The sequence below is a fragment of the Mustela nivalis genome, assembly GCF_964662115.1.
Source record: "Mustela nivalis genome assembly, chromosome: 8".
Classification (NCBI taxonomy): Eukaryota; Metazoa; Chordata; class Mammalia; order Carnivora; family Mustelidae; genus Mustela; species Mustela nivalis.
Window position 1 is genome coordinate 28,566,432 of NC_139027.1, and position 25,506 is coordinate 28,591,937.

General features: G+C 38.6%; 1 protein-coding gene across 3 annotated transcripts; it reads left to right on the top strand.

The window, feature by feature from the left end:
- The first annotated feature begins 4,246 nt into the window (after positions 1-4,246).
- Positions 4,247-21,033, top strand: FAM98A (family with sequence similarity 98 member A). 3 transcript variants are annotated; one of them, XM_082745550.1, is made up of 8 exons: positions 4,247-4,420; positions 8,074-8,222; positions 11,378-11,512; positions 14,953-15,137; positions 16,147-16,227; positions 16,773-16,889; positions 18,968-19,135; positions 19,224-21,033. In XM_082745550.1, exons 1-8 carry the CDS (start codon positions 4,368-4,370, stop codon positions 19,887-19,889), a joined length of 1,554 nt encoding a protein of 517 aa, XP_082601676.1. In that variant the 5' UTR covers positions 4,247-4,367; the 3' UTR covers positions 19,890-21,033. The 3 variants fall into 3 exon arrangements, with proteins under 3 accessions (XP_082601676.1, XP_082601678.1, XP_082601677.1); XM_082745552.1 differs by lacking the exon at positions 14,953-15,137 and having other exon boundaries at positions 4,298-4,420; XM_082745551.1 differs by lacking the exon at positions 8,074-8,222 and having other exon boundaries at positions 4,329-4,420.
- Positions 21,034-25,506: the final 4,473 nt, after the last annotated feature.

Sequence of the window (25,506 nt, forward strand, 5' to 3'; positions counted from 1 at the left end):
AATATACTAAGACTAACTATATACTAACTGAAAATATACTGATATAGCCAGGGGAATGATTTGAAAACAAGCATTCTTCACTAAAGTAAGAAGAGTATTTAAGGGACACCTGGCTGGCTCAGTTGGTGTAGCATATAACTCTTAATCTTGGGGTTGTTGAATTCAAGCCCCATGTTGGGTATGGAGCATACTTAAAAAAAATAAATATAGGGGCACCTGCGTGGCTCAGTGGATTAAGCTGCTTCCTTCGGTTTGGGTCATGATCTCAGGGTTCTGGGATAGAGTCCCACATTGGGCTCTCAGCTCAGCAGGGAGCCTGCTTCCCTCTCCCTCTCTCTCTGCCTACCTCTCTGCCTACTTGTGATCTCTGTCTGTCAAATAAATAAATAAAATCTTTTTAAAATAATAAATAAATAAATAGAATATTTAAAAAATAAAGTAGGAGTACTTGAGACCCTATAAGATAAATTCTAAATGCAAATAGTTAGGGGAGAAGAGTACTGTTCTGCTGTGCAAGTTGAAAAGGACTTTATTTAGTGCATATATAAACTCTCATTTCATAAGCAATATGAACAAATCTATGGTCTTTATTTTTTCCTTGTTGGAAGGTTATTCGAAAGGAAATTTCATTAAAACTGGAAAATGCTGTTATTGTTCAAATTCTTTTGAAAAAGAAAAATAATTTATTTTAGGTGCCTATTTTTTGACTCCTAGATACTCTTAGAAGACCATTCTTTGACAAACGACAAATCTCATGTTCAAGTTTGTACCTACTTCATTGCCATAATACAAGTTACCTTTTTATAGATTTTAGAAGTAATTTTCTTAAGAAGGTGAGCTGCATAAATTTTTAAGTACTATATAATTCAAAACTTCCCTTATAATATTCTTCAAGATTATGACATAAAAAATTTTTCCTCTGAAAACTGAAATCAGTTTTCATTTCAATTTTCCCTTCTGTATTTTTTTTCACAAGTATGAAATACGATTTCTCTTTACACTTCTCAAGAAAATCTGGAAAGCCTTTTCAGAAAGGCTGGTCTTTAAGATCATTCTTCAAGATTTCTACTACCTAGGAAAGGCAGAATGATGAATCCCCCAAAGTTATCTGTGTCCTAATCCTCAGAATTTATTAATATGTTACTTTAAGCAGAAAAAGAGACTCTGTAGGAGTGGTTTAATTAAGGATCTTTTTTTTTTTTAACATTTTTTTTTTTAAGATTTTATTTATTTGACAGACTGAGATCACAAGTAGGCAGAGAGGCAGGCAGAGAGATAGGAGGAAGCAGGCTCCCCGCTGAGCAGAGAGCCCGATGCGGGGCTCGATCCCAGGACCCTGGGATCATGACCTGAGCCGAAGGCAGAGGCTTTAACCCACTGAGCCACCCAGGCGCCCCTAATTAAGGATCTTGAAGTGGGGAGATGATTCTGGAGTATCTGGGTTGGCCCAATGGAACCACAAGGGTCCTCATAAGTGAAAGATTGGGAGGAGAGTAAGAGAGTTTTGACATCAAGGAAGCAGAGACTGGAGTGATGTGATTGTTGAAGAAGGAGAGGGGTCACAAGCCAAGGTATAAGGACAGCTCCTAGAAGCTAGGAAAGGGAAGAAAATAGTTTTTCCCCTAAAAACTCCAGAAGGAATGTAGCCTTGCTGACTTTAGGCCTGTGATCCCTTTCAGACATCTGACCTTCGGAACTGAAAGGTAATCAGTTTGTCTTGTTGTAAGCCACTAAGTTTGTGGTCACCTGTTATAGTAGCCACAGAAAACTAAAACAGACAGCAACCAGCCCTCCCCAGGGATAGATACTAGGAGGGGTTTTAACTGGTATTTTACATTCTTTTGGGGGTAAGAGTCTAATCAAAGGTCACCAGGGTTAGTAAAAAGCCCTGTGCCTCCCTTCTCGTAAGACTCTCCACGAGTCATCATCCAGCCTCTGGCGGAACACCTTCTACACAGAAAACTGATCATCTCTCATAAATAACTGATGGATTTCAGATACCTTTAAATATTAGAAAATTCATTCCCATACTAATCTGAGGCCAAAACTTGGGCTCCTTACTTGACTCCCAGATCAGTGTTCTTTTCATTCAATTAAATTCAGCCTGAATGAGGTCTTTAGATAACAAGTTTACAATATAAAATATTTCAAAATAAAGTGCACAAGATTCCTAGTAGATCCTATAGGAATGGCAATATTTACTTTTTAAAGCATCGGTTTTATTGAGGCAAATATAAAAGTATTTTTAAAAACTATGTTGGCGGGACGCCTGGGTGGCTCCGTTGGTTAAGCAGCTGCCTTCGGCTCAGGTCATGATCCCGGCGTCCTGGGATCGAGTCCCACATCGGGCTCCTTGCTCCGCAGGGAGCCTGCTTCTCCCTCTGACTCTTCCTTCCACTCTGTCTGCCTGTGCTCGCTCTCACTCACTCTCTCTCTGACAAATAAATAAAATAAAATCTTTAAAAATAAATAAAAAAAAAATAAAAACTATGTTGGCTACCCTCAATTTAAATTAAATAATTTAGGGGTGCCTGGGTGGCTCAGTGGGTTAAGCCTCTGCCTTTGGCTCAGGTCATGATCTCAGGGTCCTGGGATCCAGCCAGGCATCTGCTCTCTTCTCAGCAGGGAGCCTGCTTCCTCCTCTCTCTATCTCTATGATCTCTGTCTGTCAAATAAATAAATAAAATCTTAAAAAAAAAAAATTAAAAAAATAAATAATTTAATTGCATTAGAGAGAGAAGAAGAAATTTAGGGGGAATTTTCACTTGTTCACTCACAAACATTATATGTTACAACCTACATCAAGTGAGTCAAGAATGATACCCTTTATTTTCCCAGTTGAATTTGCATTAAGCATTATTTTTGTTAGCTTCTTCAACAACCCTAGAAGAACAAATAATAATTCCATTTGCATTATAATTAGTATATACAGTACATAGGCTTAAACAAATTCCACTAGCTACATCTTCCCATTTTATCATATCCTACATATAAATCCTTATTAAACCAGTTAAATCAAATCAGAAGGAGTAAGGATTCACATATAACTCAGTCTCAAAATCTAGTTCCTTAATAGCCTTATGATTTTTAACAGATCGTTAAGCTTCTGAGCCTTAGTGTCATTATCTGTAAAATGGGAGTAAAACCTACACAGGCTTATGGTTGCATGAAATAATATGGATCAAAGGGGTAATACCATGTCAATCCCAGGGTAGGTACATAATAAATATGAATTCCTTTCCCCACTGCAAATAATGCAAAATAAGAAAATAAAAAAGGAGTACTGTTAGGAATAGGAGCATTTAGCCATTAAGACAAAAATGTTTGAGAATATAAAATAAAATTTACTGGCAGAGTGTGAGAATTCTCTAAATGCCTACCCAATTCAACATTATGCCAACTCGTGGTTAAATGTAATTTTCCAAATGTGCCATCACTTTTGAAACAACTTTCCTCATTTATCAGTAATTTCTATGTACATACCCAATCAATAACGGACAAGGAATCATAAGCCATCGTGAGTTGAATGTCCCAGAGAGACAAACGTCAAAAACAGAAAAGTTTCCTCTCTCTCAATTGTGTGGATTTAAATGTAGGTTACTCTATCGGATACGGTATGACGCCCCACCTACCCTCGACCCCCTCTTTAAAATCGAGGACGCCTGGAAAGGGCTTAAGAAATCAGGGAGAAAAAGCAACGGAATTAAATAACTTCCTGAACCCATCCGTGGCCACGGAAAGTTGCCGCCTCTCTGATCCCGAACTAAAGCTACTGCGGCCACAAACGGCATGGGATCCGCGGATCTGGGCGCTGGCCAGTCGGCGCCTGTCCTAAGAAATTAAACTGGACTTTTCCCTTTCTGCACGACCCAGAGCTCAGGCGAGACAGGCCAGCACGCGGCGGGGACCCACTCGGGTGACTCCCAGATATCCCGAGACTCCGTTTTCACAGCCCACACCCACCACGTCTTGAGACCCCCTCACCCCAAGCTCTGTCCGCGCCCGCCTCGCCCCAAGATTCGCACATGCGTACACCCAATTAATAGAGGTTAGAGCGCTCCCCCTCGGTGTGGGTCCCCACGCCCATCTGCCACGCAGCCAGTCCTCCTGCCCTTCTTCGGGCCGCCGGCTTCGCAATTCAGTACTACGCATGTGTAACACGGTACCGCCCGGCACCCCCTTAGCCGGCAGGGGTGGGGCGGAAGGCGGGACCGAGTTTCTTGCGCACGCTCGGGACATGCGCAGTGCAGCGGTTGAGGCGCCAGCTGTCGATTTGGAAGTTCCGGGGAAGCAGCGCATGCGCGAGTGTACGCGTTGCCGGCGAAGAGGGGACCCTGACGACTCGGAAATTTGAATACCACAGTAGCATGGAGTGTGACCTCATGGAGACTGACATCTTGGAGTCGTTGGAAGATCTAGGGTAAGACTGCCAGGGTACGGGTCTCCTAAACCTCACACTGCCGGCCCCCGGGAACACGTCCTCCGCCCCAGTCAGGGACACCTGCCTCTGCACGCCGCACCCGGTGGCTCCTGACTGTCGCCTCCTTACGGCTCTGGGACCCCAATGCCACGTCCGCTGTCAGCCCTGCCGGGTCGGGGCCCTCCTAAAGCGACGACCCTAGGCCTGCTGTGTGCTCCCTGCAGCCGAGTTAACCCGCAGCGTTTGTCAGTCATGCGTGTCATTGTCTGGGCTCTGGGTTCTTGCCACCCCCCTCCCTGAGCTGCTCGTCTTGCTCCCCATCTTCTTGCCCTACCCCCTCACTCCAGAGGTTGCTGAAGTTGATTCTCTTTTTTCCCTGGTTGTCCTCCAAACTTCCTGCCCCTCTCTTGAGCCCGTCTTGCTACCCCACCCCATTTCTCTCCAAAAAATCTCCTTTGCCCAGTCATCTCTGCATGCACTCGGGCTTCTCTGAGCCACATGTCTGCCTCTGTTCCGCTAGCCAGCTCTCTTAGGCATCTCACCTGTCACCACCTTCATGGGAACCATTCACTGGCTGTTTCCCTTAACAGTGACACAGTACTTCGTCGAGCCACCATTAGCCCTTACTCTATGAGGCATCTTTAGCCACCAAGTCCCTACATGTTTGTTGTGCATTTCGTCCATTCTGACAATCACCCAACCATAATGCGGTACCTAGAAGCTGGAAATAGGGCTTTTTACCTCACTGGGTCCCTGAGATTAGTGTTCTCTTTAAAACTTGAGAATTTAGGGGCGCCTGGTTGGCTCAGTCCTTAAGTGTCTGCCTTTGGCTCGGGTCGTGATCCCAGGGTCCTGGGATGGAGCCCTGCATGGGCTCCCTGCTCAGCAGGAGGCCTGCTTTCCTTCTCTCACTCGCCCTGCTTGTGTTCCTGTTCTCTCTCCCTCTTTGTCAAATAAATAAAACCTTTAAAAAAAAAAAAAATGAAAAATGAGAATTTAGAAACTTTTGGTCTAAGTGTGTTTCCAGAAACAAATTGTGTGATTAAATATTTGTCTACAGGTAAATGGTACCCAAAATATAGAGATAGATAGATAGATTTAGCTAGCTATATTTATAAAGTAACAAGTCCTTCATCAAAACCCTCCGCAAAAGTTTTTCCATGACATGGAAACCTTTGGGGGAACCTTTCTTTAGGAAGGGACACCATCAGGTTCTCAGCGTCTGCTGATTAAGTCATTTGCTGTCCTGATGGAAGTTTTTGGAAAAAGAAGTGGTAGTGCTTAAATCTTTTTTCTTTTCTTTTTCTTTTTTAAAGATTTTATTTATTTGACAGAGAGATCACAAGTAGGCAGAGAGAGAGGAGGAAGCAGGCTCCTTGCTGAGCAGAGAGCCTGATGCGGGGCTTGATCCCAGGACCCTGGGATCAAGACCTGAGCCGAAGGCAGAGGCTTTAACCCACTGAGCCACCCAGGCACCCTTAAATCTTTTTTCTTTAAGTGAATTACCATTGTTCTTTTCTTTGGAACTTGCTCTGAATTTTCATGAATATTCCAGACTTTAGGGGACTTATTTCTTTGATTAGAGCATAGGTAAAAGTCACATTTAGCAAAATGGTCTCTTTGGTGGACATCTCAGACTAAATTGCTGGCTCACATATAAATCCATTCAATAAACATTTTCTTGAGGAACACCTGCTCTGTGGCAGTGTTGGGCTGATCATATATGGGCACAAAGACTGCCTTCAGCTCAGGTCATGATCTCAGGGTCCTGGGATCCAGCCCTGCATGGGGGGGACCCTACTTCTCCCCACCCCCACCTGCCTCTCTGCCCATTTGTGATCTTTCTCTCTGTCAAATAAACAAAATCTTTTTTTTGAGATTTTATTTATTAATTTGACAGAGAGATCACAAGTAGGCAGAGAGGCAGGCAGAGAGAGAGGAAGGGAAGCAGGACCCTCGCCAAGTAGAGAGCCTGATGTGGGTGGGGCTCTATTCCAGGACCCTAAGATCATGACCTGAGCCAAAGGCAGAGGCTTTAGCCCACTGAGCTGCGCAGGCGCCCCAATAAACAAAATCTTAAAAAAAAAAGTTTACTATAGTAATTGTAAATCAAGTAAATACTCAAGATGGGTTATAAGGTAAACCGTCAGATTTTCTGAAAACTTTGCTATAAATTTTAAGCCTAACCACTTAGTTTGGTGGTACTCACTCATTAAAATTCAGGCTTAATTAATTGACATGTACTTTTAAAGGATTCACTGAGAAATACTAGAATTTTAAATGTCTATCTTTTGTCTTTAATGTGGCACATGGGAATTCAGTATCTACTTATAGAATAAACTAACAAATTATAAATATGTAACACAAGGAGAGATTTCTAGGCCTAGTGTCTTTATTACAGTGTCTAATTATATGTGGTTTGAATCTAGATGTCAGACTATATATAATCTCACTTTTTTTTCCCTTGAAGATTTTATTTATTGAACAGAGTGAGAGAGATGACAAGTAGGCAGAGAGGCAGGCAGAGAGAGGGGAGGAAGCAGGCTCCCTCCTGAACAGGAAGCCCAATGAGGGGCTCCATCCCAGGAACCTGAGACCATGACCTGAGCTGAAGGCAGAGGCTTAACCCACTGAGCCTCCCAGATGCCCCTATAATCTCATTTCTTTTGTAAGATTTTTTTCCCATTCCATTCAGTGTATAAATACATAGGTGCATTTTAAAAGAATCAAGTATTGTCATTTCTCTAACATCTCTATACTTTCAAACATCAAATCATCTTAAGTATATTTAATGTTTCACCTTCAATAACTTTTTATCAATATTTCACTTAAAAGTTAAAATAATCTTCTGGAAAATATATATTTTTTAATTAGCCTGAAAATGACAGGATCTTTAGTTCTAGATGTATTCTAGGTGATTCATTATCACTATTGTCTTTTATGAATGTTTGGATATTTAATAATACTTCAGAATTATGCTTGAATCATTTTCAAAGGAATAGGATTCAGATGCACCAGTTCACCTAGATATCAACTTGCCAGCAATTACTAATCTTTTAAATTAATCCAGACATTTCTCTGGTACTAGTATGTCTTAATAGCTTTAACTGTCATTAAATATGGTAAAAGGAAATAAATGATTAACTGGAAAGTTTTTTGCTTTTAAAAAAAGTAACAAAACAAAACTAACCTAATTGATTTCTGGAAAAATTTCTAGAAAAGGTAACTTAAATTTTATTTCTGAAATCGTAAACTATAGTATAATCACTTGTTAATGTTACAGTATGTTACTTGTTACTGGGGTTTTAATATTCAATTCGGTTAAGAAAATCTTTGTATAGCAAGAGCTTTCAGTATAATGTACAGAACTTGACATAATTTAGTAGTATATATGATTCTTAAATATTTATGTATATTTTGAAGGGTGGAAATGCAGTTGTGTAACTTATTTTTCTAATAGATTTTATTAGATTAAAATTTAAATTTTAGATTTAGTTTTCTATAAATTTTATTTACATTTTTAAGTTTGCAAAGTGGTTCTCGTAACTTGTGAAATGATTGTTTATTCATACAAATAATATGTACATAGTGTTTGTATAAAATATTAGGTGTGGTTTTTTTTATTTTCTGAAGTATAATTTTTTATTCACCAGTTACAAGGGTCCATTGTTGGAAGATGGCGCTCTATCTCAGGCAGTCTCTGCTGGAGCCAGTTCCCCCGAGTTTACCAAACTCTGTGCTTGGCTGGTGTCTGAATTAAGAGTATTCTGTAAATTAGAGGAAAATGTGCAAGCAACTAACAGTAAGTAAACATTCAGTGTTAGATACAAAATATAAAGTAAAATTGGGGTATTGTCAGTTGAACATTTTAGTACTAAACCTGAAGTTTTTAAGTTTTTGTGAATTAAAAAAAAAGATTTATGAAGAAACCCAAATACTTTCTTCCTCCATTATTTTCAGAGATAAAGTGATTTTGGAAGTTGAGAAAACAGATTATAGTTGGGCAAGTACTAAAACATTGTAGTGGTTGAAAAGACCACATTACTAAGATATATAGAAATGGGAGACAAGTATAGCATATATGAACTTTCCATTCTTTGTGAAACATGGCTTGTTAGTTAGATTTATTTTTTTTAAGATTTTTATTTATTTATTTGACAGAGATCACAAGTGGGCAGAGAGGCAGGCACAGGGAGAGGGGGAAGTAGGCTTCATGCTGAGCAGAGAGCCCCCCGAGATCATGACCTGAACAGAAGGCAGAGACTTTAACCCAATGAGCTACCCAGGCACCCTGGCTTGTTAGTTCTTAAACCAGTGGCTAGAACTGGAAATTGGGATGTTTTTCTTAGATTCCAAAGGTACATATAGCATGTAAAATAAATGCATTATAATCCTGTTATATATGGGGAGAAAGAACACTTTCTTAAGAAGTTGGGAATGTATTGTCAGGTCTGTCACAACCAGATGCAGCTCTGTCAGATTTATGAGATAAATCTCATAAGGCATTGAGAGCTGTTTTATATTTGCCAATTTTGTTATTGTATTAGCACTAGTTTGTTGACTCTGCAAAAGAGACAAAAGCTTGGAACCCAACACTTGACCATCTGGTTTCCTCCTACTGTAGGTAAACCTACAATAGGAGACAAAGAAAAATGCTCTCTTGTTAACTTCCCCTCATGGAGAACTATACACATAATCCCCCCCCCTCCCCGCACAGAATCCCATTTTTTTTTTTTTGTAAATATTTACTTATTTGACAGAGAGAGACAGAGATCACAAGCAGGCAGAGAGGCAGGCAGAGGGGGAGGGGGAAGCAGGCTCCCTTTCTGAGCAGAGAGCCTGATGCAGGGCTCGATCCCAGGACCCTGAGATCATGACCTGACCCGAAGGCAGAGGCTTAACCCTCTGAGCCACCCAGGTGCCCCCAGAATCCCATTTTGAAGAGCTCACTTTCTTGCATATTCAGGATATTTAATGTGCTCATGTTAGTTGCAGCCAGTTCCGATTACTAAGGACACTATCAGGTAACAGTAATGATGGCAGCAGCTTACATTTATTGAACAATATGTTGTTAGCAGTTTCCATTTGTTAAGTCATTTAAAACCTGAAGCAGGTTTTATTACTTTTTTTTTTTAAAGAACTAACTTATTTATTTGACAGATAAGAGATCACAAGTCGGTAAAGAGGGAGGGCAGAGAAAGAGAAGCAGGTAGCAGGTTCCCTGTTGAGCACATAGCCCAAAATGTGGGACTTGATCCCAGGACCCTGAGACCATGACTTGAGCTGAAGGCAGAGGCTTAACCCACTGAGCCACCCAGGTGCCCTGGTTTTATTACTCTTTTATATGTTAAAAAAGGAAGCACAGCTAGGTTAAACTGTCTGAGGTCACACAACTAGTACATGATACACACAACTCACTGCCTGAGGTCACACAACTAGTACGTGATACCGCCAGAATTCAACCCCAGCAGTCAAGTTTGGGAGCCAGTACTCTTTAACGCTGCCTCTTGACCTAACATTTATGAGATTGTAGGGACTTGGGAAAACACCTTCAATAGATGACAACTATTTGTAACCTGGAACCCCTTTGTTCAAACAAAAACGTAGACGCCAGCATACAAAACAGGTAACGGTGTACCGGTTTAGTTGAAGTTAAGAGGGAGTGCTTCTTACACAACACTCCTCATCCTCCACAGCTGTTTCTAAAGGAGTTCTGTGGAATTTGAGTTCACAGAACAGCTTGCAAAACATTGATAATAGAGCCTTCCCATTTTACAGATGAGAAAATGCACCCACAGAACCTGGTTGGCTCAGTCAATTAAATGCCTTTGGCTCAGGTCATGATCCCAGGGTCCTGGGATCAAGTCCTGCATCAGGCTCCCTGCTCAGCAGGGAGTCTGCTGCTCCCTCTCTCCCTCTCCCTCCTGCTCACAGTTGCTCTCTCTACTGTGTGCTCTCTCTTGCAAATAAATAAAATTAAAAAAAAAAAAGAAAAAAGAAAAGAAAATGAACCCAGGTCAAGTTAATTTTTGCCCTTGCGTGATAGAGAACCATCAGAAAGTAAGGGAGAAGGAGCGTTGTTTCTTCTTGGTTCACAAAATGAACTCTCTACTTAACATGTTTGGGAATATAGAACTACAAGTCATGTTTGCTAACTTTAATCTCAGTGGGAATATTAGGCACAAATGAAACTGGAGATTAGTACAGTAATCTAACTTTGCAGCTCACAGGGGGAGGAAATGAGTGAGTATAACAGGACTTGGGGAAGGTCTTGTCAAGGAGCCAATGGGCTTTAATGGGGAGGTGGGATTTGATAGGTGAAGGGAAAGTAGAGGGTATATCAGCCACAGGGAATAACTTAAATGAAGGCACAGAAGTAGAAATAACACTGTTCTTGGGACAGTGAGGAGACTGACCTGGCACAAATAGAATATGTATGGAGATAAAAGGTAACTAGTACATACATGTCATAGGTACTACTACAGCAATGGGCGTGGGAAGGTAAAGCATAGAAGTTATGAAGAAATCTTTGAAGGCAAACAAATTATTGGATTAGATGGGGTAGAAATTAGGAAATAATTAAAGATTCTCAAATAAGGGACTTAGGTAATGAAAACTTTTTTTTAAAAGATTTTATTTATTTATTTGACAGAGATCACAAGTAGGCAGAGAGAAAGGAGGAAGCAGGCTCACCACTGAGCAGAGAGCCCAAGGTGGGGTGTGATCCCAGGACCCTGAGATCATGACCTGAGCTGAAGGCAGAGGCTTTAACCCACTGAGCCACCCAGGCGCCCCTGTAATGAAAACGTCTTAAGAAAATTGGCAGTGGTGTGAGAAAGGATGAATTAGTAAAGTAACTTGTGCTAGGAAAATACTATTAGAACTCTCCATTTGTATATAACTTTTATGCTAATGGGAAAAAGTCATTTTTATTAAAGTTCTTTTAATTTTTAAAAGGCCCAAGTGAAGCTGAAGAATTCCAGCTTGAGGTGAGTGGGCTACTAGGGGAGATGAACTGTCCATATCTATCACTGACATCTGGGGATGTGACCAAGCGCCTTCTCGTTCAGAAGAACTGCCTCCTTTTGCTCAGTAAGTTCATGGCTACTAGAATGTAGCTATTATTTTTATATTCATGTTTTCTTTGACTAATAAACTGACTGTTACACTATTTCATTATGGATTTATTTCAGAATGCTTCTTAAAAAAAACTATTACATTTCTAACTTAGAGGCTAGTGGAGGGCCTCTGCACTGGTAGCAGCATTGTTTCATAATTTCTACTCCTCTATCATTTAACTTTGCTGGTACTATTGTGCGTCACCTAATATGACGAAAGTTAGTGCCACGGGTTCAAGTGTGTGATCACTAAACCTTAGCATTCTAGACTGGAAACACATTTTAAAATAGACTAGGAAGGTAGTGTGGGAATGGTGAAGATTTTTTAGTAAAATTAAAGTGTTTTATATTGTGGATATTTCTTTGTGGTTGGGTAATTGTTTGGAGGTTTTGGTTTTGTTTGTAAATATATCAAATTACAGTGTAAAATTTTCTAGAATAGTATTCGAATTGTTCCTGTGCTTACTGATCATTCTGGGAAGTAAATTGTTATGAAAATTCTTTCCTTCCATGTTTTTTATATACTAACTACTATTTCTTTCTTCACCCCAAAAAACAGTAAGTAAACTCACAAATTTTATTGCCTTAAATGAACTCTCCAGCAACCACAACCAATAGTCTTAACTCAGAATTTTTATAGCAGTCTGAGACACATTCAGAATAAGCTTTGAATATTATAGTTCTTATATGACAAACACAGTACAGAGGATTTTTAAAATACTGTCTTTCCAACTGTACTGGTTTTGGGAAAACGAGACAGCTCCCATATTGAAGGTTCAGTTTTTGAAAAAAAAAAAAAGAAAATGTATTCATTGCCATTATACCAAGGCACCGAGTTATTCCAGAGTCACTTCACATAATTTCCCCTTTGTTGAATCATTGTGGAGGACGGGAGGTGGATACATAGGTTAGATACTACTTTAAATACTGATATTGCTGCATGTTGTTACGCATGCATTCAGTATCCTTCAGATTGTGTGATTTCTGTCACTGGCTCAGCCACAGTGTACTCACTCATTCTTCCTTTGTAACACTGCTTACCAAAACCTAACATTTGGCACTCAGGATATGTTATCTTACATAGGAAGATAAGAACTTCATGGAAAACTTGCTAATGACCGTGAATAACTAATTCTTTCAAGGAGCTCAGAGTTTGGCCTTATTTAGTGTTCTGACTTACAAAAACCACTTTGAATATAAATCATTATAAAATGCCTTTGACTCCTTCCTGTTAAATAAAAAGACTGCCCTGAATATTATTTTGGATTTGGGGTTACAACTTACAGACTTTAATAATTTATCACTTCAGAAGCTCTTCAGTAATACACAACTATTTGCTTCTCAACTGAATGACTAAAACCAACTAAAGGTTATGCTGCTCTTGGAATTCATGGACACGTACACTATTCACTCCTCCTTTTCTTTGCTTTTGGCTGTTTCCCTTTTAAAATGTTTCCCTCAGTTTGTATTCTCTGTCGTGCTAGTATTTATGTGCTCATTCTCTTATTTTCTCTGTATAAATATTTCTCATCTTTCCAAGTTCAGTTGTTATCTTTTGGTGCTATAATTTCACTTATTTCTCCAGCACCCTTTACCTTACTGATTTGAGTTTTTTAGTATGCTGGTCCAAGGGGGAAAATAACCAATCTCATTGAATTGTCAGTAAAATAGATTAGTCTTTGAATGGGTGGCTAAAAAACTCTTGTGTCTGGTGAAGAAGTTTTGGCTATTTATTGCCTCTCTGGTTGTCAGATTATTTCCCTTAGGTTTAAAAAAAAAAAAAAAAGTCCGATAATCTGAGTTCCTAATAGATGAAGAATTCCTCATCGCGAATGCGTATATTCTTTATTCCTAACTAGATTGTCAGTAGAGATCATCTGTTTTGTTTGCTTTATATTATATCTCCAGTGCCCTTCCTGGTACTTTGAACACATCAGTAACAGATAATGTTTTTTGATGGTAATTGTATTGTATTGGTGAACTAATTTTGTGGATGCCTGAGTTAATGTCCCAAATTTAGAGAATCAGTTTATTAAATCATATGATTTTCTAGAACAAGGGTTGGCAAACTTTTACTTTAAAGGTTGGGACAGTAAATATTTTCAGCTTTGTGAGCCATAGGGTCTTTGTCACAACTGCTTAACTTCCACTATTGTAGCATGTACTAGTCATAGAGATTATGGAAACGAGTGTGGTAATGTTCCAGTAATATCTTACTTAGGAAAAGTGTGGTTATTTTCATGACAGTAGTGTTTTACTTTTTTGATCTTTTAACTCCTACAGTTTGCTGTAACAGAACACACTAAGATTTTATCAAAGCCATTTAGAGTGACCTTTGCAGAAACTTAGCTGTATTTATTGTTCTAGCATTACATCTTAGGTGTAGGAAATGAGATACTCAAGCTGATCATTCTTTTGAACTTTTAATAGGACTTAAGAGCCCAGAAAATATTTTTTCCAAAGCTATCATTCTAATGTTATCAGAAGGTTCTCACTTTGTCACATAACCTGAAATCCTGAGATCCCATCTTTCATAAAAGATCTTTCATAAAAATTTAAATGTCCTTTCATAAAAGTTTAAAAGTTAAAGGAATAAGATTGGATATTTATACCCTCAATTACCTGAAGCAGATTGCAGCTGTCCATTATGCCTGGCTGAAATCAACACACAAGGGGATGATATTGATACCATTGATATTTTCTGTTAAGAAAAGATTAGAAAGTTTTGTTGATACTATTTTTCGGGAGTTGGGGGAGAGTGAGGAAGGTAGGAAGAAAGGGAATACCGAGAAGAGGGTTTTATAGATGAAAGAAAGTTTTCTTTAAACAGAGAGGGTGGCATTAAGCTACTGGAAGCCATGAGAAAGGAGCTTTGGGGAGTTTCATGTCTTCCCCCTTTTGTAAGTTAAGTTTGACCACTTGTAAATATTTTATGCCAGTTCTGAACAGACTGCCTAAGTATTGGAAGGTAAGAGAACAAGAGAGTTGTATCACTGGTGCATGTCAGTGGTGAGAAGTAAATAATAAAAGCCGGTTCCAACTGTTGCTGAAGTTGGCTACCTTCCACCTTTTGCAGATTTGTTAACAGATGCCAACCCCTGTTCTGGAGTTCCTAAATAGTGGGTTATAAGAATCCAGATTTTTAGATGTGATCTACCTTGATACTTTGGTTTCGAAGAAGAATCACTTATTTATAAATTACCCTTTAAACATATATGGATTAAATACCTGAATTACAGAACCAGTTTATATGTTATGTCATTTGCAGGTAAAAATGGTTTTCTTTTCTTGTTTTTATCCATTCTTGCAGCTTTAAAAGTTACATATCATTAGGTCTATAGAGTTGTGACTCCAGACTTATGATTATTAACTGTAGCTGTATCTCATTTTGAAATCTTATTTTGTTTACTTCAGCATACCTCATCTCAGAACTAGAAGCTGCCAGAATGCTCTGTGTGAATACTCCTCCAAAAAAAGCTCAAGAAGGAGGCGGTAGTGAGGTCTTTCAAGAGTTGAAAGGCATATGTATTGCTCTAGGAATGTCCAAACCTCCAGCCAATATAACTATGTTCCAATTCTTCAGCGGGATTGAAAAAAAAGTAAGACCTTTAGTACCAGATTGTAGTGTATTAAAGGCATAGTCCTACATTTGTTTGAAATGAAGCAAGTTAATTTCTCTTAATGGGAACCTAATGTGCATATTATTCATTGTACTAAATGAGTTTTGGGTTTTAAATCCTCAATACCTTAAAGAGAAATTAGTATTTTGCTATTTTTTTTTAACTTGTTAGCATGTTTCTTTTTCAAACAGGAAAATTTACACTTTGATTTATAAGCTGAAATAAACTAGGTATAATGTAAAAAGAATGAAGACTTAAGTCCTTTTTAAAATCTTATCATTGAACTTTGACGCAATTTTTAAGTTCTCGATCATTAAATGTTACCACCCTCCTTTCATTGACTGGACAGAAAGGGATGTAAATGTTGTTGGTTTTTAATCCAGTCATTTGAATCTTATGTTTCAATTGGCAAACTAAGTTTATTGACTACTAACATAATCTAGTATGTGAAAATAAGTCAGAATTATTTTTATGCCACACATTAATAGTTAAGAGGTTTTTTAAATATAATTTACTAGGACTAAGCAACTTTAATAAATTAATGACTGTAAGAATGATATTTATTATAGCAGAGTTACTCTCTGTATGCATATCTGCTGGACTCCAAGAATTGGTACATTTGCATTGTGGGGTAGATGGACACCATGATGCACAAATTTGGCTGAACTCTACAGGGGAGCAGCACTGTATCCATAGTCCATATCTTTCTGTGTGTTCATTCATCTATTCAACAAATACACATTGAGTGCCTACTGTTGTCAGGCACTGTTCTAGGTACAGTGAAGGAATCATGCTTCCTTAGGCACGTGAGGAGTGGGACAAGTGAGTGTCTTTATCGTGTGGGTCCTGTACATTTCAAAACATCCTCCACCTTTGCCTCTGTCAGGAATCTTCTTTTGATGGCAAGATATGATGGGAATTGGGAAGATGAGGAGGATATGTTGTACTTTTAGATTTGTTTATTCATTCATTTATGTGTTTGTGTCAGTTAAAGGAGACATTAGCAAAAGTTCCACCTAACCATGTGGGAAAGCCTTTATTGAAGAAGCCAATGGGACCAGCCCACTGGGTGAGTAGCAGTCATCTTGAGTACTCTTGGTGAAGAACCACTTACCTATCTCATGATGCTGACACAGTTTGTGCTGTTGAGGTTATGTTTTCCAATATGTAGCTTCCTAGGTGGACATTCTTAGACTCCATTTTGGTGAATCTGAAGATTTATTCAGAATAATTTCATTTGTGGAAGGTTAGAAATACTTACCTCATAATTTGTAAATATTTCACATAGCTGGTCCAAATAAATTGAAGTTCAGTATGTTTTTAATTGCCAAATGGGTTGCCTTCAAGCCAAAACCGTCATTGGGCTCAACTTCACACAGCAAATTATGGGAAGGCTAAATAAGAATTCATACTTAATCTTTATTATGTTTTGAGGCATTATTTAGCCTATTATTTAATGAATTTATAATAACTTTTAGTAGTATATTAAGTAATTTGTTTTGTGTTAAGTGCTGGGGAATCAGTTATGAATAAAAGAGACACGGTCTCTGCCTTTTTGGAACAGTGTGTCAGGCACATTTAAATTCTAACTGGTCTTTCAAATTTCCTTTTTAGGAAAAGATAGAAGCAATTAACCAAGCCATAGCCAATGAATATGAAGTTCGGAGAAAGCTGCTAATAAAACGTTTGGATGTCACTGTCCAGTCTTTTGGCTGGTCTGATAGAGCTAAGGTACATATTAAATATTTTATTTACTTACTTACTTATTTATTTATTTATATTTGAGAGAGAGTACACAAGCTGGGGGGAGGGGCAGAAGGAGGGGTGAAGCCGACTCCCTCTGAATGGGGAGCCTGATGATTTACTGCTCCATCCCCGGTACCCTCAGTTCATGACTTGAACCAAAGGCTTCTGCTTAGCCCACTGAGCCACCCAGCACCCCATAGTAAATATTTTAAAAGAGCAGAATATTTATAGACATGAGACTTCAACATTCATAGCACAGGTTAGGTACAGTGAAGACTAAAGAGAAATGCATGAGACACACAGGAAGTTTTCTTCAGTGAGTTGTTGCGTAGCAATTCTTTCAGCCTTCCAGGAATAATGAAAACATTATTTTTCAGCTTTTTAATATTTTTTAACAAAATGATATCTTTTAGACCCTACTGGGAGGACTTACTTGTAAGAGAAACAGAGAGTATTTAAAAATCACTAAAAGACTAAATATCACTAAAATAATTTTTTTCCACTAAAACAATTTTTATATTTCTCATTTATTATACTTAAAAATAACAGTTTCATTTGCTAATTATAATTAGAAATACTGGATTTAGCAAGACCAGACATTACTAAATATTTATAGAGAATTGGAGAATCTAGTAAGACTTCAGTTTTACTTCAGACTAAATGAGATAATCCAGGTAAAGATCTTGGTCATTCAATGGGTATTTATTAAGTATCTACTGTATGATCAGTGAGCAGAAAGTAATTGGTACAAATGACTTCACATCCTTAGGACCCTGAAATGGAATTAATCCTTGAATTTATGGGGAGGTTGGTCCATTTGTGTATTATATGTTCCCATAATAGTGCATTCATGTTTGAAAACAGATTATTTTTTTAGTTGACTCCAAAAAAATTTTTTATGTAGTCTTTTTGTTTTTTAAGATTTTATTTTTTTTAAGAGGGAGAGAGAGCTTGATAGGGGAGGTCAGAGGGAGAACCAGACTCCCTGCAGAGCTGGGAGCCCCATGTGGGACTCGAACCCGGTACTCTGGAGACATGACCTGAGCCAAAGGCAGTCACCCAACCAACTGAGCCTGAGCCACCCAAGTGCCCTATGTAGTTCTCCTAAATATATTATTTTCGCCTAAAATCTTTAAACCTTGGTACAGCCCTGTTTGGCTGCAAAATTGTTGGAGGGTATTTGTTGGAAAAGGGCGTCAAAGATCATTCTTAACTCCCCTCATTTTGCAACTAAAAAACCAAAACAAAACAAAACAAAAAACAACTGGAGACCAGTAAATGGGAGGCTTTGTCTGAGATCTCACAGCTAGTCAGTAGCAAATTGTTCTCTCCTGTGGCGGTCGTGTAGGAAACAGCTGTCCTTTCCTATGTTATCTTTGATAGAAATAATCATTCAAAAACAACAGACTGCACCTCTTAGCTAAAAAACTGTCTACTTGATAATGTGCAGAGAGTGAGGCAGTAATACTGTGGTTCTTAACAGCTGTGTCTTACAGTATTTCTTGACTAGGTAGGAACACTGGTGAGTATAACTTTTATCCTCCCATCTTAAGCCTAATAACTATTATTATCAGACATTTTGGAAGTCTTTAGCTTATTTAATATCAGTGTTTCTGGGGCACCTGGGTGGCTCCATTGATGAAGCGTCTGCCTTCAGCTTGGGTCGTGATCCCGGGGTCCTGGGATTGAGCCCAATACTGGGCTCCCTGCTCAGTGGGGAGTCTGCTTCTCTCCCTCTGTCTCTCCCTCTGTAAGAATGTCCGCTCTCTTGGGTGCCTGGGTGGCTCAATTGGTTAAGCAACTGCCTTTGGTTCAGGTCATGATCCTGGAGTCCTGGGATCCAGTCCCACATCAGGCTGCCTGCTCAGCAGGGAGTCTGCTTCTCTCTCTGACATCTCTCCTCTCATTCTCTCTCTCTCTCTCTCTCAAATAAAATCTTTAAAAAAGAAAAGAAAGAATGCCCTTTCTCTCTCTAGCTCTCATTCTCTTAAACTAAAAAAAAAAAAAATCAGTGTTGTCATTTTGAAAATTGACTTTTGTCTTTGAACACTTTGTTTCAACAGAGTCAGACAGAAAAATTAGCAAAGGTTTATCAGCCAAAACGTTCAGTTTTGTCTCCTAAAAGTACTATTTCTGTTGCCCACCTTTTGGCTGCAAGACAAGACTTGTCGAAGATTTTAAGGACAAGCAGTGGCTCTATAAGAGAAAAAACTGCCTGTGCCATCAATAAGGTGATTGAAGTACCTTTAATTTTCTTTCAGATACATTCATTTCTATTTATAAAATACAGTAGTTTAAAATAGCTTTCTTATCCCATAGGTGTTGATGGGCAGGGTGCCTGACAGAGGAGGTAGACCCAATGAAATTGAACCTCCACCTCCAGAGATGCCACCATGGCAGAAAAGGCAAGATGGGCCCCAGCAGCAAGCAGGAGGCCGAGGAGGAGGGAGAGGTGGTTATGAACATTCCTCATACGGAGGACGAGGAGGTCATGAACAAGGAGGAGGGAGAGGTGGACGTGGTGGCTACGACCATGGTAGCCGAGGGGGAGGAAGAGGAAATAAGCATCAAGGAGGCTGGACAGATGGAGGGAGTGGAGGAGGAGGTGGCTACCAAGATGGTGGTTATCGGGATTCGGGTTTCCAGCCAGGTGGCTATCATGGTGGTAGCCACAGTGGTAGCTATCAAGGCGGCGGTTATGGTGGCTTCCAAACATCAACATATACAGGAAGTGGATACCAGGGTGGTGGATATCAGCAGGACAATAGATACCAAGATGGTGGGCACCATAATGATCGAGGCAGTGGTCGTGGAGGGAGAGGGGGTCGCGGAGGCCGAGGTGGACGTGGAGGCCAGGGAGGAGGTTGGGGGGGAAGGGGGAGCCAGAATTATCACCAGGGGGGACAATTTGAACAGCACTTCCAGCATGGAGGTTATCAGTATAATCATTCTGGATTTGGACAGGGAAGACATTATACTAGTTGAGGCTACAAAACCTTATACTTTTGCTAGAGCTCACGTAATAGAAACTTAGTTTCAGAATCCTGAGTCCAGCATCAATTTTGAATTAATGAGAGACCACAGGTGGCAGGCAGATTCCTGCTTGGGATAAGTATTTGTAGGTCTTCATTCGGTTCAGTTGGGTTTGTTTGTGGGCTTGTTGTTTTTGTTTTTTTTTTAAAGGACTTACATAATGAAGTTTGAGAAACACGTACAACATCTCCTTTATATAAAGAATTTTTTAAAAGGTAATTAAAATTGCCTTTAACTGACCAGTAGACTAATTCCACAGTCAGAACATGCATACTTTTTGGGGAAGAAATTACTTGAATAAGTAGTTTTCAAAAAGCGGTTTTTTGGAAATGAGGATTCTCCTAGATTTTTTTAGATTTTCAACTAGGAAACCTTCCTCATATTAACAGTCCATTTGTATGTGTTTTCCTGAAAGTATTCTAACACCTATTTTCCAAGCACAGTTCTGCCCTGATTGGCTTTTTATTCAGAGAGGTTATGCCACATTTGCTTCATGATAGACTCTTAAGTCAGTTCCTATTAAATGAGCTCTTCTGCAGATAGCACATTCAGTAGCCTTATCCTTTTGATGGAATACTGTACCATATGCTCAATTCTGAAAACCTTGAACATGGCCAAAATCCGTAAAGATTATAAAAGCAAAAACTAAGTTGTGAACCTATAGTACATGTAGGCATTTATATAGTATAGCAATTCAGACTGACCTGCATCCATTCAAAACAAGTTCCTCCTTAAACTTTATTTTTACTTGAAATCTGTTAGAAGAAACAGCAAACTGAAATTTGTTTTATGCACGAGTTAATACCACTGGCTCAACAAACACAAGTTAGTTTGCCTTGGGCAGGAGACTTTTTTTGTAATGGAAGAAATGCACTACCAAGTAAGAGGACAGATTTTTGCTTAGTGCAGGAGGCCCTTTATTATTGCTGCAGAAAACAAAAGCCTGGCTGAGTTGATGTTTTACATTCTCCTTTACTGAAATCGACATGAAGCTTCTTGCTGGGTTTTTGTATACATAAACATTGTCAAGCTGTGAAAGAAAATGGCTGGAGGTGTGCTTTGTGTGAAAGGTGAGCAATAAAGTATCTGTATGTTCTCTCTCTGGTTTGAGTTTTATTTTAGCTACTTCTAAAAACTGAATTCATGTTTCAAGCTTGTTTCAAGCTTATGAGCCAAGGCATCTGCCCCCCCCAAATTCTTGAGTGTTTCTTTAAAACAATTTGTAATGAAAAATAACCCTTACCCTACAACAGTAAATAAATTGAAAAATCCCTGTTTCTAAATTTACCTTTTACCATAACATTATAGCTACAAAACGTCACTACTCATTTCTGGCCACTGGGTGTAGCTGTTGTTACACAATGTATTAGGCAAAGCTAAATTAATGACCCTAATCTTTCAGCATGTTTTTGGTTTTGTTTCTCCCTTTTTCCTAAGAATGAGGGACATTTCTCTTAAAAGGAAGTGAATTAAAAATATATTTGTAAAAACAGAAATAGTATTTCCTTTTCCTACTAATTTAGGCCTTTTAGAGTAAAGAATCAAGTCATGTCTTACATTAGAATAGCAATATTCTATTTGCTATTGAGATAAGCACATTCTTTTGGTACCTAAAAACCACTTTGAAAGCCTGCCTCGATCATTTTGTTAATTTTACTTGTATATTAGATTTTTTTGGCTAGCTTTCACCATTCTAAAATGTTCAAACGAAGAAAATTTAAAATACTTTTTCTTATCATTAAAGATTTTAAGGTCTGTCTTGAAAGTTGTATTAATCTCCATGCTGTTAAATATGTTTAGTATGTATAGGAGTTTCCTATTACAGATAAAATTGTCAAGATTTCATATCTTAGAATGTATTCACATTTTCCTTAGCTTTTGCTTTAATCTGTTTTGTAACCAAAGACTCCACAATATAGCTAATGAATATGTTTCATTCTTTTGACAAATATAATTGATTTATTTTCATGGTTAATAGATTGCTTTTCAAATTTGCACATACAAGCAAGCAAATTATACATTTCTCCATGATGGCTCAAATTTGCATTTCATTTACTGTTTCAAACTAGAATCCACCCCCCCCCATTATAATACCAAAAGAGAACTGTCTCTTAGTTTCTCCTCTTTTGACACAAATTAAGTTCTCAGATAGGATTTCAAACCACTAGTTAGTTTGTTATTATATCAAAATAAAGTTCTTAACATTTTGTGTAGAACGTGTCTTGATTTTACACACATTCTTAACTTTTTAACTTGAAGTAAGGAAGAACTTAGTGGGAATGTGGGAATTTCTTGGAGAAACAGGAAAACAAAAATTTTAGGAGGGAATTTTTGGTATATGAAATCTCAAAATGGGGACGCTTGGGTGGCTCAGTTGGTTAAGCAGCTGCCTTCGGCTCAGGTCATGATACCAGCATCCTGGGATCGAGTCCCACATCAGGCTCCTTACTCAGCAGGGAGCCTGTTTCTCCCTCTGCCTCTGCCTGCCATTCTGTCTGCCTGTGTTCGCTCCCTCTCTCTGATAAATAAATAAAATCTTTAAGAAAAACAAAACAAAAAACTCCTTTAAGGTTTGAAATCTCAAAATGCTATTACTTGGACAGATTGAGAAAAACCGTGCCTGTTGGTAGTGCTTTGCTTCTTCCCTACACCAGGAACTAAAACAGGATGTCAGCATTCTCTATGAAAATTATCAGAGAGATGCCACTGTCATTTTGATTTCTTGATCTGGATCCAAACTGAGCTAGTGTCCAACTATGCTGGACATAGAAGAATTAAATAAATTCTTGCTAAGGGAAAGCATTTGAAATCATTTCTATGTATACCTAACCTGTCTTCCCACTTCTCAAATCACTTGTATTCTTTTTATTTTAGGTAGTGCCCTACCTACCTTCCTGGTAGGTGAAATAGTGAATATGAAGTATTATTTACCTGTATTCTATCCTTTTGAAAATAGTTTTTGAATGTATGTATATCATTTAACTCTCTTAAGTACTTTGAATGGTATTTGATTAATTTTAATAGGGCCATTGGGTTTAATTAAAAAATATATCACAGGGTCACCTAATGTTGTGTATAAAATGTCTTTTTTTTTCCTGCTCTTTTTGTTCAGTGCTCCATTTCCACATTTGGATACATTAACATATGCCCACAGTTCAAACCCCTGATGAAAGCAGATACGCATGTCAGTGTTTGAACTCACTCATTTACCTCAGGTACTTTTAGTCACCTGTAAAAGTATGTTGGTAAAGATGTTGCATAAACACAGCTGTTGGCATGAGTACTTACCCAGTATATCCTTTTCTTCCCACTAAATGTAAATGAAGAGACTGGGATGGAACTGGAGTAAAACATTTTTTTCACATGTTCCCCAGGAATTTGAGGGGAAACATTAAAAAAATACAAAGGTAAGTTAGAAAGTCTTGCCTTGGAAAATGTGCAGACCCAGAAACAGATAATCATCACCTAAAATAATAAGAAATGAAAGTTATGCCGGGGACCTAGGGTAGCAGTGTTCAGTATTGCTCATATGAGATGGAAATGGGCAGAAGTTGGAAAGGTGGTAGCGGCTGGTTACTAGGAGGCTGTACACATCTTCCTGAGTAACTTTTACCTGGTTTATGTACCTCAGTATATGAGGGTATGCAACATGGTCAGCTCTGGATTCTATATAAATCATTGGCCAAAGGACAATAAATTTAAGGAGGGACAAAGACTGGAATCAGAAGCACAGAGCTTAAACTAATGTATATAATGACAGGGATGAGGGATGATTTCAACCTGAAACTTGGGGAAATGTCTGGAGACAGATTTGGGAATTAACAGCATCCAGTGATTTTGCATTGGAATAATCAGAATAGTGATTCTGTATTAAATTACCCAAGAAGGGAAAATAGCACCAACCAATGATAGGATCTTGGGGAATCACTTAAAGGATGATGGAGCAGGGTCCCCCTGCAAGAGGAAATCAAGAGCAGCATGGGAATCTAGGTTTAGTAGTAAGGGCAGTAGTCTTGATACACTTCAAGAGCCTTGTGTTACCCCAGTTTGACACATAGAATAAAGGCCAGGATGGTTGAGTAGACTGCCCACATTCATGTAGCCAGTAAGCAGGAAGCTGAAACCAAACCTAGGCCATCTGGCTCCAGAGCTCAGTAACCAACAATTCCAGATGCTACAGAGATTCAGTAAAATATCCATTACATCTTGAGATCTTTTCAATAGAACTTTCGGAATAAACTAAAGCCAGCTTACTGGAGTTTAAGGAAGGAAAGACATGAAAGTAAAGTTTAGACTTTCCAGAAGCTTCACTGGAAGAGAAGGACAGAGCAAAACAATAATGTAAAGCTTAATGGGATGAAGTGTATTCTGAGAGGTTACAAAAAGGCAAGGAAATTTTCAAGAAAATAGTTAATATCCACAAGAACCCGAGATAGTCAATTGCATAATTCTCTAGGAATTCAAAGCAATCCTATCTTTCATTGATTATATCTTAATGCCTTTTTTTTTAAATGAGGCATTTACAAGATGGTTGAGATAAATTAGATTTTCATGGGGAAAAGTTGTGAAAAGTACAAACAATTCCTCAGAACAGATGGGTTTACTCCCAGTTTTGCATAGTTTCCAGCACTCACCACAGCCTTAATCAGCACTGGCTCTAATGTTTCCTAAGGCATTCCAGCTTCAGAATCCTCTTTCTCAATGGAGACCAGTTGTGGGGTATAGAAGATCAATCACAAATCAACCTCATTTATAAACTACAGAGAAATTTGTTTCATTCTAACTGATCTTCAATTATCAGAGATTAGTGAAAAAAAAATCTTAATGAAACAAGTAGAAAGTAAGCCCCAACCTTAAGGTGAGCTATTTTGTAATCTCATTTACAATGATCATGAGATATAATAGTTTTAAATCTTCCAGTGCCGAGAACAGTTGCCTTCTTCCCCTGTTATTTTAGTACTTACCATGCAAAAACAAAAGTAATGGAAAGCATGTTTCCTTCTCACCAAAATACTAGCCAATAGGATCCAACAATACATTAAAAGGATTATTCACCACAACCAAGTGGGATTTATTCCTGGGCTGCAAGTTTAGTTCAACATCCACAAATCAATCAATGTGATACAATACATTAAAGAAAAGACAAGAACCATATGATCCTCCCAATAGATGCAGAAAAAGCATTTGATAAAAGCATTTGTCCTTTCTTGACAGTGTAGGGATAAAGGGTACATACCTCAATATCATAAAATCCATCAACGAATATCATTCTGTGGGGAAAAAGAAGTTTTCCCCTAAGGTCAGGAACATGGCAGGGATGTCCATTATCACCACTGCTGACCAACACAGTACTGGAAGTCCTAGCCTCAGCAATCAGACAACAAAAAGAAAGAAAAGTCATCTGAATAGGCAAAGAAAAAGTCAAACGCTCACTCTGCAGATGATAGGATACTGTATGTGAACAACCCAAAAGACTCCACCCCAAAACTGCTAGAACACACAAGAATTCAGTAAAGAGTCAGGGTATAAAATCAATGCACAAAAATCAGTTGCATTTCTATACACCAGC